A 13,038-nucleotide genomic window follows, 5' to 3' on the forward strand; every position below is an offset into this window, starting at 1 on the left:
CTGCAATTTCAGCCTCTGAAAATACTGGAGCTGAACCTATATAACTGGAGGCAATGTTGTGTCCAGCCATCCTGTGATTGTGAAGGCCTCCTTCTGAAAACACTGAGCAAAAGTAACTATTCAAATAGTCAGCGACCGCCTTATGTAAATCAATAAACGTATTCTCCCCATTACTTATTTTAGTAATGCTGCAGCCATTCTTCTTCTTCTTCTTCCTGTCACTTATATATCTGAAGAAGGTTTTATTCCCCTCCTTAACAGATTTTGCCATTTCTTCTTCTTTTGAGGTTTTAGCAGAATTTATAATCTGCTTTGCCTCCTTCTGTATAATTTTATACGTCTCTCTGTCAGCTTCATTTCCAGTCTCTTTATACTTCCTATGCGCTGCCTTTTTTCCCTTTACAATAGCCTTGACCTCTCTAGTAAACCATAATGGATTCTTCTTCCTTTTACTTTTGCTAACTTCTCATACATGTAGTCTAGTTGCCTTTAATATGGCATTTTTTAATTCTGCCCACTGAGTGCTCGCTCCCGATGTTTTATCCCACCCTCTTAATTCTTTATTTAAATACTCCCCCATTTTATTAAAATCTGTCTTCCTAAAATCCAGTACTCTTGTTGTAGTATGGGATTGGACGCAGTCAGTTTGTACGTCAAACCATAAACACTGGTGGTCACTGGAACCTAAATTTTCTTCCACTCTAACTTCAGAAACTCGATCCCCATTGGTAAATACTAAATCTAGAATTTTTTCTCCTCTGGTTGGTGACTTCACAAGCTGTTTTAGAGATGCCCCTGTAAGGGTCTCCATTACATTCTTGCTTTTACATGTAAGTGCAGAAGGGATATTCCAATCCACAGCTGGCATGTTGAAGTCACCTATAACTACAATGTCCCCCTTTAGGGTGCCTTCACACCTACCGACTTGCAGCGTTAATAACGCTGCAAGTCAGCTAGGTCCTGGCAGATCACTGTCATTTCATACACGCAGCGGTCTGAACGACCCCTGCGTGTATGTAAATCTGCCGGCCGCTTAACCCCTTCTGATGCCGGCTGCCTCCCGCTCCGCTCTGTATACATACCTCCTCACTCCACGGGGTCCCGGCGTCCTGCTCTCGCGCCTGGCCAATCAGTGTGTTGCACAGCCGCATCCACTGATTGGCCGGGTGGGAGAGCAGGACACCGGGACCCCGTGGAGCGAGGACAGGTAATGTATACAGAGCGGAGCGGGAGGCAGGCGGCATCAGAAGGGGTTAAGTGGCCAGCAGATTTACATACACGCAGAGGTCGTTCAGACCGCTGCGTGTATGAAACGCTGCGAGTCGATAGGTGTGAAGGCACCCTTAATGACATTTTAGTAATTTCATCCCTCAGCATGTTATCATAGTCCTCACTTTGCCCCGGAGACCTATAGATAACACCTATTCTAATAACAGATCCCTCTTAAAACTGCATGCAAACCCAGAGAGTCTCCAGCTCTTTACATGTATTTTGGATGACTGTCGATTTAAGACTATCCCTGACATAAATGGCTACCCCGCCTCCCCTTCTCTCTGCTCTGTCTTTCCTGTACAAAATATATCCCGGTATAGCTATTTCCCAATCATTAGACTCTTTGAACCAGGTCTCTGTTACAGCAACAAGGATTGCCGTTGTACAAGGTTGTTTAAATGCCTCAGGAAGCCTTTGGGTCCTGCATCTTCTGTCCACAAAGATTGACTGACAGCCATACTTGTAGCCAAAAATATACAGGAAAAGCTGTCTCATGTGGCAAGAAAGCAGAAATGTAGACTCTCCCCCACTATCTTTTACTGCAAGCAGATAAAAGTATAGTAAAATGGTTATCACAAGCCAATAATCCATGTTCAGTGTCATTTATTCACCGGTCTAAAAATTGTGACACAAACTCTAAGTGGCAGTGGCCACAAAAAAATCAGCTGGCATATGTTTCAGCTATGGATCTCTTCTGTATATTTTCTTAAAGATCCAGCACATATGGCAATACCATAAACAAATGTGATCTTATTACCTCTTCCAGAATATCTGGACTGAAGTATTACTGGTGTGTTTTTCTCAACATTGGTTTCTTATAGGTTTGGTTTTTGCAAGCCTTTTAAAAACTATAAATGCAACAACTATAGTTAGGCTAGAAATGATATCAGAAATATAACATGTTTTCTTTTGGGCTATGTTTACACCGTTAAAATATTCACATATTTTACCAATTTATTTTGTGTCTTTAACAGACAGAATTTTGGAGCAAGTACGTTGGTAAGTATGCATATAATTTTGCAGACAATGGCCCAGATTAAAACCATATAAAAAAAACTAAGATGGTATAGGTAGGATCAGAACACTAAGCAGAGAATTATGAGATATGTAAAATCTCCAACATTAGGTATATAGGCTAGTGTTTTGTTTATTTCCTTTTTTCAATTACAAAAGTAGTTAATGGGTATTTCAGTAACTTCAGAACAACTTTTAGTGTCAGAAATTGGTAAAACAGGAGCTCATTTATTTTGTTCACATATCGGGAGGTTGTTCTTTTTTTTTTTTTTGCTAGGAAAAGTAAGTAAAAGAGTAAAGCATAAAATTAAAAAAAGAGTAGTGATGTGACTATATGACTTTGCATTTAATTTTTTCTATAAATTCTAGATGGTGATCAGTGTTCATCTAGTCCTTGTCTATATGGTGGGTCATGCAAAGATGGAGTTAATGAATTCACATGTCTCTGCAAATCTGGTTTTGAGGGCAAAATGTGTGAAATAGGTGAGTCTTGAGACCAATTGTATATCATTAAGATATATTTTATCTTATTGTTATTATGTTATATGTAACTTTACCGATACATTTGACTTGTACTGTTGCTTTTGAATTTTGAAAAAACAAAAAAGTGAATGGAAAAAAAAGAAAAAAAGAAAGAAAGATATATTTTACCATGATTTGTGTGAAGCTATAGGAAGCAAGGGCAGAGTCTTTTGTAGAGTAAACAGATTTGGGGTGGATCTATTGAAACCAGTCCCACTACTCATCGCTGCCTCCTGTTCCCTGTTACATGTTGTACTTCTAGGAACTGCCCTCACAGTCAATCGCTAACTAACTTGGGTCACCCCTGTGGCCTGTGATTATCTGAGCAGACCGTTCCTGCAGAGACAACACATCACAGGAAACAGTGGTGTTCAGTGGAGAGTCAGGGCAGTTTTTTTCCCTCTTTTTTTCCCCCCTTTAAGCACTGTTTTGTGTTCGTATATTGTCTATTTGCCTATTTTATTTAATAGGGTGAACATCATCACATGGTATGATAAATGTATAGTAAGCTTCAGTAGATAAAAGCGGTGACTAGGCTGAGGATAAACATACATTAGAAATAGATTGAGGATCCACTATGACTGTGGTGCCCAAGGGGCCACATACACCTGGTGAAAGCCTTGGTTAAATGAAACCTAATTTTTAAAACAGTTGCTATATGAAAATGTTTATAAATTGTATAAGCCTGTATTTCCCACACTTATGCATACAATATTTCCCCCTAGTTGTACTGAAGATGTGCAGTTTGAACAATGGTGGCTGTGACCAATACTGCAAGGTACAAGACAGAGATGTTGTCTGTTCTTGTACCACTGGATATAAGCTAGGAGATGATGGGAAATCCTGTGTTCCAATTGGTAAGAAACATCACTCTAGTTTAAGTAAAATTTGCCACAAGTGGGTGTAACAGTGGCTCCCCTGCTGCCTTACAAAAATCATCTTAGAGGCTACCTTTGGGTAGTGTACCTTTTGGTGAGCAATTGTTGACTCATAGACATGCCTCCAAAATGCACTCAAAGACATTTTGCCCAGTGTTTAATGCCAAATCTATATTCTTCATTTACTATATTTCTTACAAATTAAGGTTCAAACTTGCAATATTAAAGCGATACAGTTTTCAACAATCCACTCCCCCAAACCGCTGGTACCATCAGTTTAATGACAGTAAGTCCTTTTTAAAATGCTTTCAATCATATGAAGCTTGGCCTAGAGCATCTGTGCCCTAGGCCTGCAACGCCTCTCCATTATTCCTCTCCGCCCTTCTCATCATTAGGAACACTCCTGGGCAGGATTCCTTTATTAATCATGTCTAAACAGTGTGCATGAGCCTTAACAATCCAAAGCGTGCAATGTTTAGACAAGCAATGAATTAAAGAAATCCTGACAGGGGCATTTCTAATGATAAGGAGGGTGGGGAGGAAGAAAGTAGAGGTGTTGCAGGCCTAGGGCACGGACGCTGTAGGCCACGCCACATTGACTCGGCTGCTGGGGAGGGGTTGGTGGATACAGTTTGCTTTTAAAGGGTTGTCTGGCCCCACAAAATTCTTATCCCTCACTGCTTCTATCCTAAAGATACCTAGTTCTGCTTTTATCTTTATACGCAGGAAGTGCCCTATTTCCCTTGAACTGGTGGTTTGGTGGAAGGCTCTACCCAAGATCTTAATAGAATACTTTGAAAGTTTGCACGACAGTGCTGAAACGAAAGGATCTTGCCCTCTGCATTTTGTTATTTGCATACAGGGAGCTTTTGCATACATCCACTGGTTTATCCCTATTTGAATTTTTCTATGGGAGATGAAAAAGAAGACCACTGGATGTAATGTAGGAATATCGGGAAAAGCTAGACCCAAACCAGAATGATGTAGTACACCTCAAGAGAGACAACCCCTTTAGCCACTACACCACTGAAAACACAGAAATACATTCTTTATACATTTATTATCTACAGAAAAAGCATGCCTTATGAATTTGTTCTGTGAACAAGACAAGAGGTATAACTGTTAAAATACACTGGGTGGATATATCCTCTATTTTTTAGTGTGTTTTCATTGTTAGAATTTGTGCACTTTCGTAACTTTATAAATCTTGACTGTGTGTTACAGACAAATATCCCTGCGGGAGAAGACCTGGCTACAGAGGCAAGAGGTCAATACCCGAGGAAGAGGAATCTCATGCAAACCACACAGATATTTTACAGATAAGCAATGTTACAGCAAACCAAACTGACTCCACAACACTTGGTGAAAACAGCCAGAGTGAAGATGATGTTACTGAGCCTCCTTTTTATGACTTTAACCCAGATTCGAGAATCGTGGGGGGAAAAGACTGCCGATTTGGAGAGTGCCCGTGGCAGGTAACTAATAATTAGTGTGGTTTGCATTAAATATGTGTTCATACAAATGGAGACTGGTGTGCTAGGAAGAGTTTATTTTAATGGCTACTGTCCTTTCAACTTCCTTTCCATTTGACAGCATAACATATTTGTAAAACACCAAAAATTACTGCTTGCCCCTGGGAAAAAAGCCCTAAATACATGGCAACTAGCATGTCTTCTCTTCTTTTTTTAATAAATTGTTTATTTTCAAAAGCTTTTTAACAATAGAAAAGACAAAACATAGCGTGTATTCAAAAGAGACATCTAGGTCCAAGGGCCAAATGGCCTATCAGGCAGATATACAAAGGTTTTAGATTCAGTAATCTACCTATCAGGAAGATGAAACAGCCGACCCACTTATGCGAGTCAGACTGTCTGGTTACACAAACATCCGAATCAAACTACAACTCAAGGTGAACTACAACAGCACAATTGGGGGGAGACAAGACAAAGACAAGACCAAGACATTACAGGAGACAAGGTGGGAAGATAAGGAAAGAAAAGACTAGTTGTTCATGGGGATGAAGTATCTGCATATATTCACGTTCTATGCGACAGATCATAATAAATGTCCCATAGGGTCCATATTTGCTCGCATTTCTCTATACAGTGTTCTTGTGCTGCCGTCAGAAACTCTAGCCGCCTGACTTCTTGAATGCTGACGGAATTTAAGATTGTTTCCAGTATTTAGCCAATAGACATTTGGCTGCAGTCAACATATGGAGGAGTAGCCTGGCTGAAGCTTTTGACAGATTTTTAGGCGGGACATTCAGAATGTATGTCACCGGGTCCAGGGGCACCACTTTACCTATCACAGCCGCTAGCAAACCCTGTATTCCCCCCCCCAATAGGGTCAAAGCTTAGGGCAATCCCAAAAAATGTGCTGGAGGGTCCCAACCCCGGTCAAGCACCTCCAGCACACCGATGGGGTGTCGGGGTAAAGGCGTTGAAGAAGGTCAGGGGTGTGGTACCAAAAGAATAGTATTTTATACTGGTTTTCCTTAAAAGAAACGCAAGAGGATAATTTAGCTGCTTGTGACCAAATCAGCTGCCATAGCGGGTGAGGGAGCTTCTTCCCCAAATATGCCTCCTATTTCGCCATATATGCATGGGAGACGTCCTGGCCTTCAGGAGGTGAGTTGAGGATGGAGTAAATAGTAGAGATTAATCCACTGGTGGATGGACGACAGCATGTCTTCTCTTCTGACTTCTATGCATTCTGCTGTTCACTGCCTCTCATTAGACTTAGTCCATCTCTAATAACAGAAAGACCAGGACAGAACACAGAAGTTGGGGGTGGGGTTTAGCTAATGCTATTGCATAGTGGACTGTAATTCATCCACCATTATGGTGCACTTTCACCAGCACTATGCTGTGGCATAGGAGTAAAAAGTAGGTGTCGTTCTGAAAGCTATTATCTCTGTTTAGAACAAGAACTTGAGTCTCCACCTTACAGAGGCTTCTAGCCCTTTGACCTAATGGATTGTGATGATGAGTCTTATTAACGTGTCATAAAATGTCTGTTATAAAGCAAACCCTGTGAATAATATGAAAAATGTGATATATACTTTTGTAAATCAATGCAGGCTGTCTTATTCAGTGAAGATGATGAACCATTTTGTGGAGGAACAATCCTGTCCAGGCACTTTGTCCTGACAGCAGCACACTGCATGAATCAGACAAAGTACTTTAAAGTTATTGTAGGTAAGTCGCCTGGTCAGCAAATATACATTTAAAGGAGTTAAAGGGGTTATCCAGGGTCAGAAAAGCATGGCCACTTTCTTGCATAGACAACCAGACTCTTGTCTGCAGTTCAATTGTGGTTTGCAATTAAGGGGCTTATCCAGCGCTACAAAAACATGGCCACTTTTGCCCCGCTCTAGTCTCCAGATTGGGTGGGGTTTGAAATTCAGTTCCATTAAAGTAAATGGAGCTTAATTGCAAACCACACCTGACCTGGAGACAAGAGTGGGGTAAAAGTGGCCATGGTTTTGTAGCGCTGGATAACCCCTTTAAGCTCCATTCATTTCAATACAATTGAGTTGTGAAACCTGCACCCAAACTAAAGACAAGAGCCATGTTGGGAGAAAGAGGTCGTATTTTTCTAATGCTGGATAACCCCTGTAACCAGGATTAGAAAAAAATTAAAGTTTATGGGACTGAGAAGTCATTAGCTTTGCTGGGTTTGTTTTTATTAATTGTTGATGGCACGGCAGTGTGGAATGTTGGTGCCAAAAAAATAAAAGGCAGTAGTGGTCATTATAATTAGAGACAAGCGCATCTCAAGCATGCTCGAGTCTGCTCGCACGGCATTTGAATTAGTGTCTATTGGTGATTTGTATAACTTTTGGGAGGCAATACAATACTTCGCCGTCTTTTATTGCCGCGATTTAACTGACTGCAATAGCAATACATTGAAGTCAATGGAAAGATGGATGTCCAATGCACACAATGTAATAAATAACGGACATTTTTACAGCGGACGTCAAAATAATGATCATGATCATTATTTTCGGACGTCTTTTGCAAACAGCAGACTTTTTTATTAGTTGTTCACACACAGTTTTTCTTTTCTCATCGTTCTTTCTCCGTTTTCACTATTAATTTCAATGACATTTTTAATTAAGCCGCACCCAAATGGCAATTAGTAACCCAAACTAGTATAATGTACCAGCAGCCATCATTGCAGGGAAGGCAAGGCATTTAAATGACATCCATTATTTTAGACTCAAAATGGTGGACGTCATTTAAAAGAGAAGTCCAGCCAAATTTTTTATCAAAGTATTGTATTGCCTCCCAAAAATTATACAAATCACCAATATACACTTATTACGGGAAATGCTTATAAAGTGCAGCCACAGCCCGCACAGCTCTGGGAGTCGGGTCGTGACATCACTATTTTATCCAGGAAGAGAAGCCTTGATGCAGTAGTAAGTGCAGGGAAAAAAGCACTTTATGGGCATTTCCCGTAATAAGTGTATAGTGGTGATTTGTATAACTTTTTGGAGGCAATACAATACTTTAAACTGAGTTGAAAAAATGTTGTGTGAACATACCCTCGCACATATAATTATCAAGCCGTACATGAGGAGTGAGGGCCCTGCTCAAAAGAGCTTACAGACTATTAGGAGCATGGTCATCTCTAATAATAATAATTAAATAATATATTCTGATAATAAAAGTCTGATTATCAATTTAAAGAGGTATTCCAAAAACTAAAGAAAAATATTTTTTTGCTAATACATTGCTTATATAAAGTTATATTACTTTGTAATATATCTTTATTAAAATAAATGTATAGTGTTTTATTTACATTTGCACTTCGGTTGACTGGCAGCAGTAAGGGGCAATGTTTTTGTCGATGTGAAGGGGCTGCTGCATACAGCGATCGTGTCGGGTAGACTTCTCCCAGGTACTGTATAAAACAATATACAGTACACAGGAGGAATGGGACTCTGCTCTGTATAGTGGTATGTGGCAGCTATTGAACAGAGCAGGGATCAGGATTTACAGGGCTTAGATAGCCCTGCAGTTTCCAAAACAAATATTTGTAGCAGCAGTACCCGCTTTAAGAGATAAAAGTTGACTTTCATCTTCTGCATTTGAAACCAACCAAAACTAACCCTATTTTGTATAATTTTACAGGAGAGATGAATACACTTAAGAAGGACGGTACTGAATCAGTACATAAAGTGGATAAGATTATTATACACCCCAAATTTGTCAGGTTAACCTATGACTTTGACATAGCTGTGATAAAACTGAAAGAAGCCATTAACTTCACTGATAATATCATCCCCGCATGCCTCCCTGATCCTGACTTTGCTGACCAAGTCCTGATGACTGAGAATCAGGCAATGGTGAGCGGATTTGGACGTCTTCATGAGCGAGGGGCTCAGGCCACAAAACTTCAGATGCTTTATGTACCCTATGTATCTAGGCAAACTTGCAAAGAATCCAGTAAGTTCACAATCTCTGAAAACATGTTTTGTGCAGGCTATGACAAAGAGGTGAAAGATGCTTGTCAGGGAGACAGTGGCGGTCCACATGTCACCCCTTACAAGGACACCTTTTTTATAACTGGAATTGTTAGCTGGGGAGAAGGTTGTGCACAACAAGGCAAATATGGTGTATACACAAAAGTATCCAAATTACATAAATGGCTTAAAGGGGTTTTGAAAAGACATCTGTAATACGAGGAAAAGCCCAGCTACCCTTTCAGCTTCCTTGAAACTTTACGAACTTACTGAAAAAAAAAATTCGAGATGTTACAAGTTCTCGGTTTCTTAGTGGTTCACTCTTTGTAAAGTGTTGCAGATAAAAATAGGTTTGTAATGAATAAAACACAATTCACAGTTTAGGGCTTTACATATCTAAAAAGAAAGTAAGGATTATACCAGCTCAAAACTTCGACTTTAAGCCTTGAACCCCTTAAATTTATAAGTGTCACTGTCGTATTATTATTTTTTTTTTTTTGCAGAAATCAATAGTACAGGTGATTTTAGGAAACTTTGTAATTAGGTTTATTAGGCAAATATGCCATTATCTGCATGCAAAAAAAAACTTTCTCCAGGTCCCCCCTCCCCTCTCTCTCATTTACTACTCATTATCAGGAAATTGTGTTTTGTTGCACCAGACATGCCCCTGTCTGTTCTATGAAGAGGGGAGGGGGAGGAGGGAGATTAGTTGGCAGCAGAGAGCAGACAACAAAGGATTAGACAACAAAGGATTACACACCGGGAGCTTTGTGAAAGCCTCTATTCAGAGGTCAGAGAGGTCCGTGCTGACTTAAGAGAAGATAGCCCAGTAATGTAGCTGTAAATTAACTCTTTGTTGCCCTGTTTTTGTGCCTCATCTCCCTCCACCCCTCCCCTCTCCATAGAGAACAATGAAGACAGGGGTTAGATGTTCAAACTGCTTTCTCATGATAAAAATGCATTTTTCGGCTAATAAACCTAATTACAAAGTTTCTTAAAATCGCCTGTACTATTTATTTCTGCAAAAATAAAAAAAATAAAAAAATAAACGACAGGTAAACTTCAATGCTTGGTTAGTATAGGGGGCTGTAGCAGGGGGTCGGGAGCCTGTCACCCTGGCACGGGGGGTGACAGGTTCCCTTTAAGAATGTGCTAGTTTCTTAGTACTAGTTAGCTTGCATCACTGTTAGCTTTTGCATTATCTTGGCTATTAAGTAATATTAATATTTGTACAGCATCAATAAATTTGACTTACTGAAGGCTGTGATGTGTTTTATTCTATGGTAAAAATTGAAATCAAAGTTGTTATCCAGTAATATTTTAGCCCAGATTCAGTAACATTACCTTTAATTACATTACCAATAAAATTACCTTTGCGTGTCCGCTGTATTGTTTGTGCGGCCTAACAGCGTCATCATAGTCGGACGTACATTCCTGTTTATATGAGATGTGCTGCCAACTAGTGGTGATTGTGAGCCAAAGAACAAGCAATTTCCCATTTGTTGACTGATCAATGGCCCTTTTTTACCAGCCAGTAATCGGCGGTGAGGGAGCCAGGAAAGGTACAACAGGAACTAGTCCAGCCCAGAGTGATAAATCACCCTCTAATATTGTAGATGACACATAGAATGCCAAATTATTGTACTCAATCTGGCAACATCTTTTTTTCTTTCCCTTTGGTACTAATATGTCTGACAGCAGAGAGAAGTGATGGATGAGGAAGCCTTATTATTATTCTCCAGGTCAGTATCCAGTCCATAGCTATACCTCCTCCTTATCTAATTTATCTCTGCCACTACCACCACCTAAGCCACACTGAATGTAGTTGAAACCCAAATGTACAAACACATTCAGATCTTTTACAAAGCAGGAATGGTGCATATGTAAATGTCTTTAATGGGTTCTCCGACATCTGGTAAAAAAAAAAAAACATGCTGCAGAGGCATATAGCATTTCTAACCTGTCTGCCCTAGTTCTGAAATCACCAAAACCCATCAGTGAGGTTGCTGCACCTGCTGCCTTCCCTCCCTGTGTGCTCTGGAAACGTCAGTCACCAGGCAGCATGCTGTAAATACATCTCACGCTCCCTGAATGCGCATTTATATGCTATATAACATTAATGTTGTGATGTAGGCTGGAAGGGCTGGTCAGAGATGGTTACATCACTTAGAGGGCCAGGCTAGAACTCAGAGACCGGAACCAGCGCCAAGCCTCCTGTTACATTAGAGGATAAGGAGAGAGGGAACAGCTGGGCAGCTGGAGACAATACACATTTTGTAATTCTTCTATTTTCAAATTCTTTCTGGGGTGAACTACACTAAAGCACGCTGCAGCCAGTACGACCAGTGATTATATTATATTAGTAAGTTATAGGTCTTAGCTTACCCCTTTAAGTTAAAATGTATACCTACAATAGCTGCTTTGCAAGAATGCATCACCTATCAAAGCTAAAACCACAGGATCTGCATGCAAGTGTCTCCAGCTTTAAACAAGAATATAAAAAGTAGCCACATTTTACTTGGAAGACCACAAAGGCTTAAAAGACTACCTCTATGGATGACTTAATATGTACTCATTGAAGCACAAGCTGCTTACATGCCTGACCTGTAAAGAACAGTCAGCAGAGGAATGTAACAGTAGAAACAAAATATAATGCTCTATTATAATGTAGGACTCACTAAATACCAGCCTAAAAGAAGTCCTGTAGAGTTGTAATTTCTCAGACGTATACCCAACCTCTGCTAGGTGAATCGGTAGTATTATTGGAAATTTCTGGACGTAAGTAAACCATGAGTAACCAAGGAATACAGTAGGTTATTATGTGAGAGTAGTACTGACTCACCAGGGACTATGTACTATGCTACCAGAAACACAGCATGAGGGTTATGAGGATTGTTTGGCGATAATGCCATTGTACTATTCCCTTCTTTACTGACTGGAGACATTTGATACCTGTGAATGGAAGTCTATAAATTTAGCAATCATACAGAGAATGCGAGTCTACGGGTACATTGGTGCATTTGTTGGGGGTGCCAGCATTGCCCAGACTGACTAGCTGAGAGCAGGTTTAGATGAACAGATGAGTAGCATGTGTAGGTAAGCAGAAGGTTTTCTTTTCACTACAAAAATATTATCTTGAAAACTAAAGGCATAAAGCACAAAGTATATTTGAAAATTGTAGGACTTTTTATATAAAGTGAGACATAGCTATACTTACTCATCTTCAGTGATCGATGTAGGCAATAAGATATTACATTGTAGAAAAAATAGAAAATAAGATACTGTGAAATTTAAAGTAATGCTGTCACCCCAGTGTTCCTGTGTGCTTTAATCATTGTTGGGCAGTGTCACCTAGGCAGGGCTTAGCGTCCATTGAGCCCCCTCTCCTGCCTCAGTCCAGTGCTGTTAGCTATGCCCCCCCCCCCCCCCCCCCCCCCTGTGATGAGGCAGAGAGAGGGGATTCAGCAGATGCTAAGCCCCACCATAGTGACACTGTCCAACAATGAGAAACTCACACAGGAAAACTGGGGTGACAGTATCACTTTAACACATAATCATACCCTATTGAATAACATGCTTGAAGTATAGATTTTTTATGTAGAGCAATCTAAGGTCATGGACTGGATGAGCACATTAGCTCAGTACATGAGTAACCAGAGTGAGATCAATACACAAACAGACAAACATGAATTAAGAGCGAAAAGAGTTCACCTGCTGATGCATTAGCCTGTACCGTACCCCTCTGTATAATGCAGAAGACATGGATTCTACACTGCGGATTCTGGTAAATGTTCTTTGCAGTTGGCATTTCTATGAATTATTTTAACAATTAGAGTCAGAGGAACTGGATTGCCATAAAGAATACAGCAATAGGTTTGT

General features: G+C 40.2%; 1 protein-coding gene across 1 annotated transcript in view; it reads left to right on the forward strand.

The window, feature by feature from the left end:
• Positions 1-13,038, forward strand: part of LOC138794176 (coagulation factor X-like) — a 31,636-nt gene that overhangs the window by 4,488 nt on the left and 14,110 nt on the right. The window contains exons 3-8 of the mRNA XM_069972947.1: positions 2,247-2,271; positions 2,656-2,769; positions 3,534-3,665; positions 4,911-5,161; positions 6,769-6,886; positions 8,828-9,371. Of these exons, the coding sequence (XP_069829048.1) occupies positions 2,247-2,271; positions 2,656-2,769; positions 3,534-3,665; positions 4,911-5,161; positions 6,769-6,886; positions 8,828-9,371 (1,184 nt within the window). The remainder of the gene's footprint in view (positions 1-2,246; positions 2,272-2,655; positions 2,770-3,533; positions 3,666-4,910; positions 5,162-6,768; positions 6,887-8,827; positions 9,372-13,038) is intronic.

This window comes from Dendropsophus ebraccatus, chromosome 5 (genome assembly GCF_027789765.1).
Source record: "Dendropsophus ebraccatus isolate aDenEbr1 chromosome 5, aDenEbr1.pat, whole genome shotgun sequence".
Taxonomy (NCBI): domain Eukaryota; kingdom Metazoa; phylum Chordata; class Amphibia; order Anura; family Hylidae; genus Dendropsophus; species Dendropsophus ebraccatus.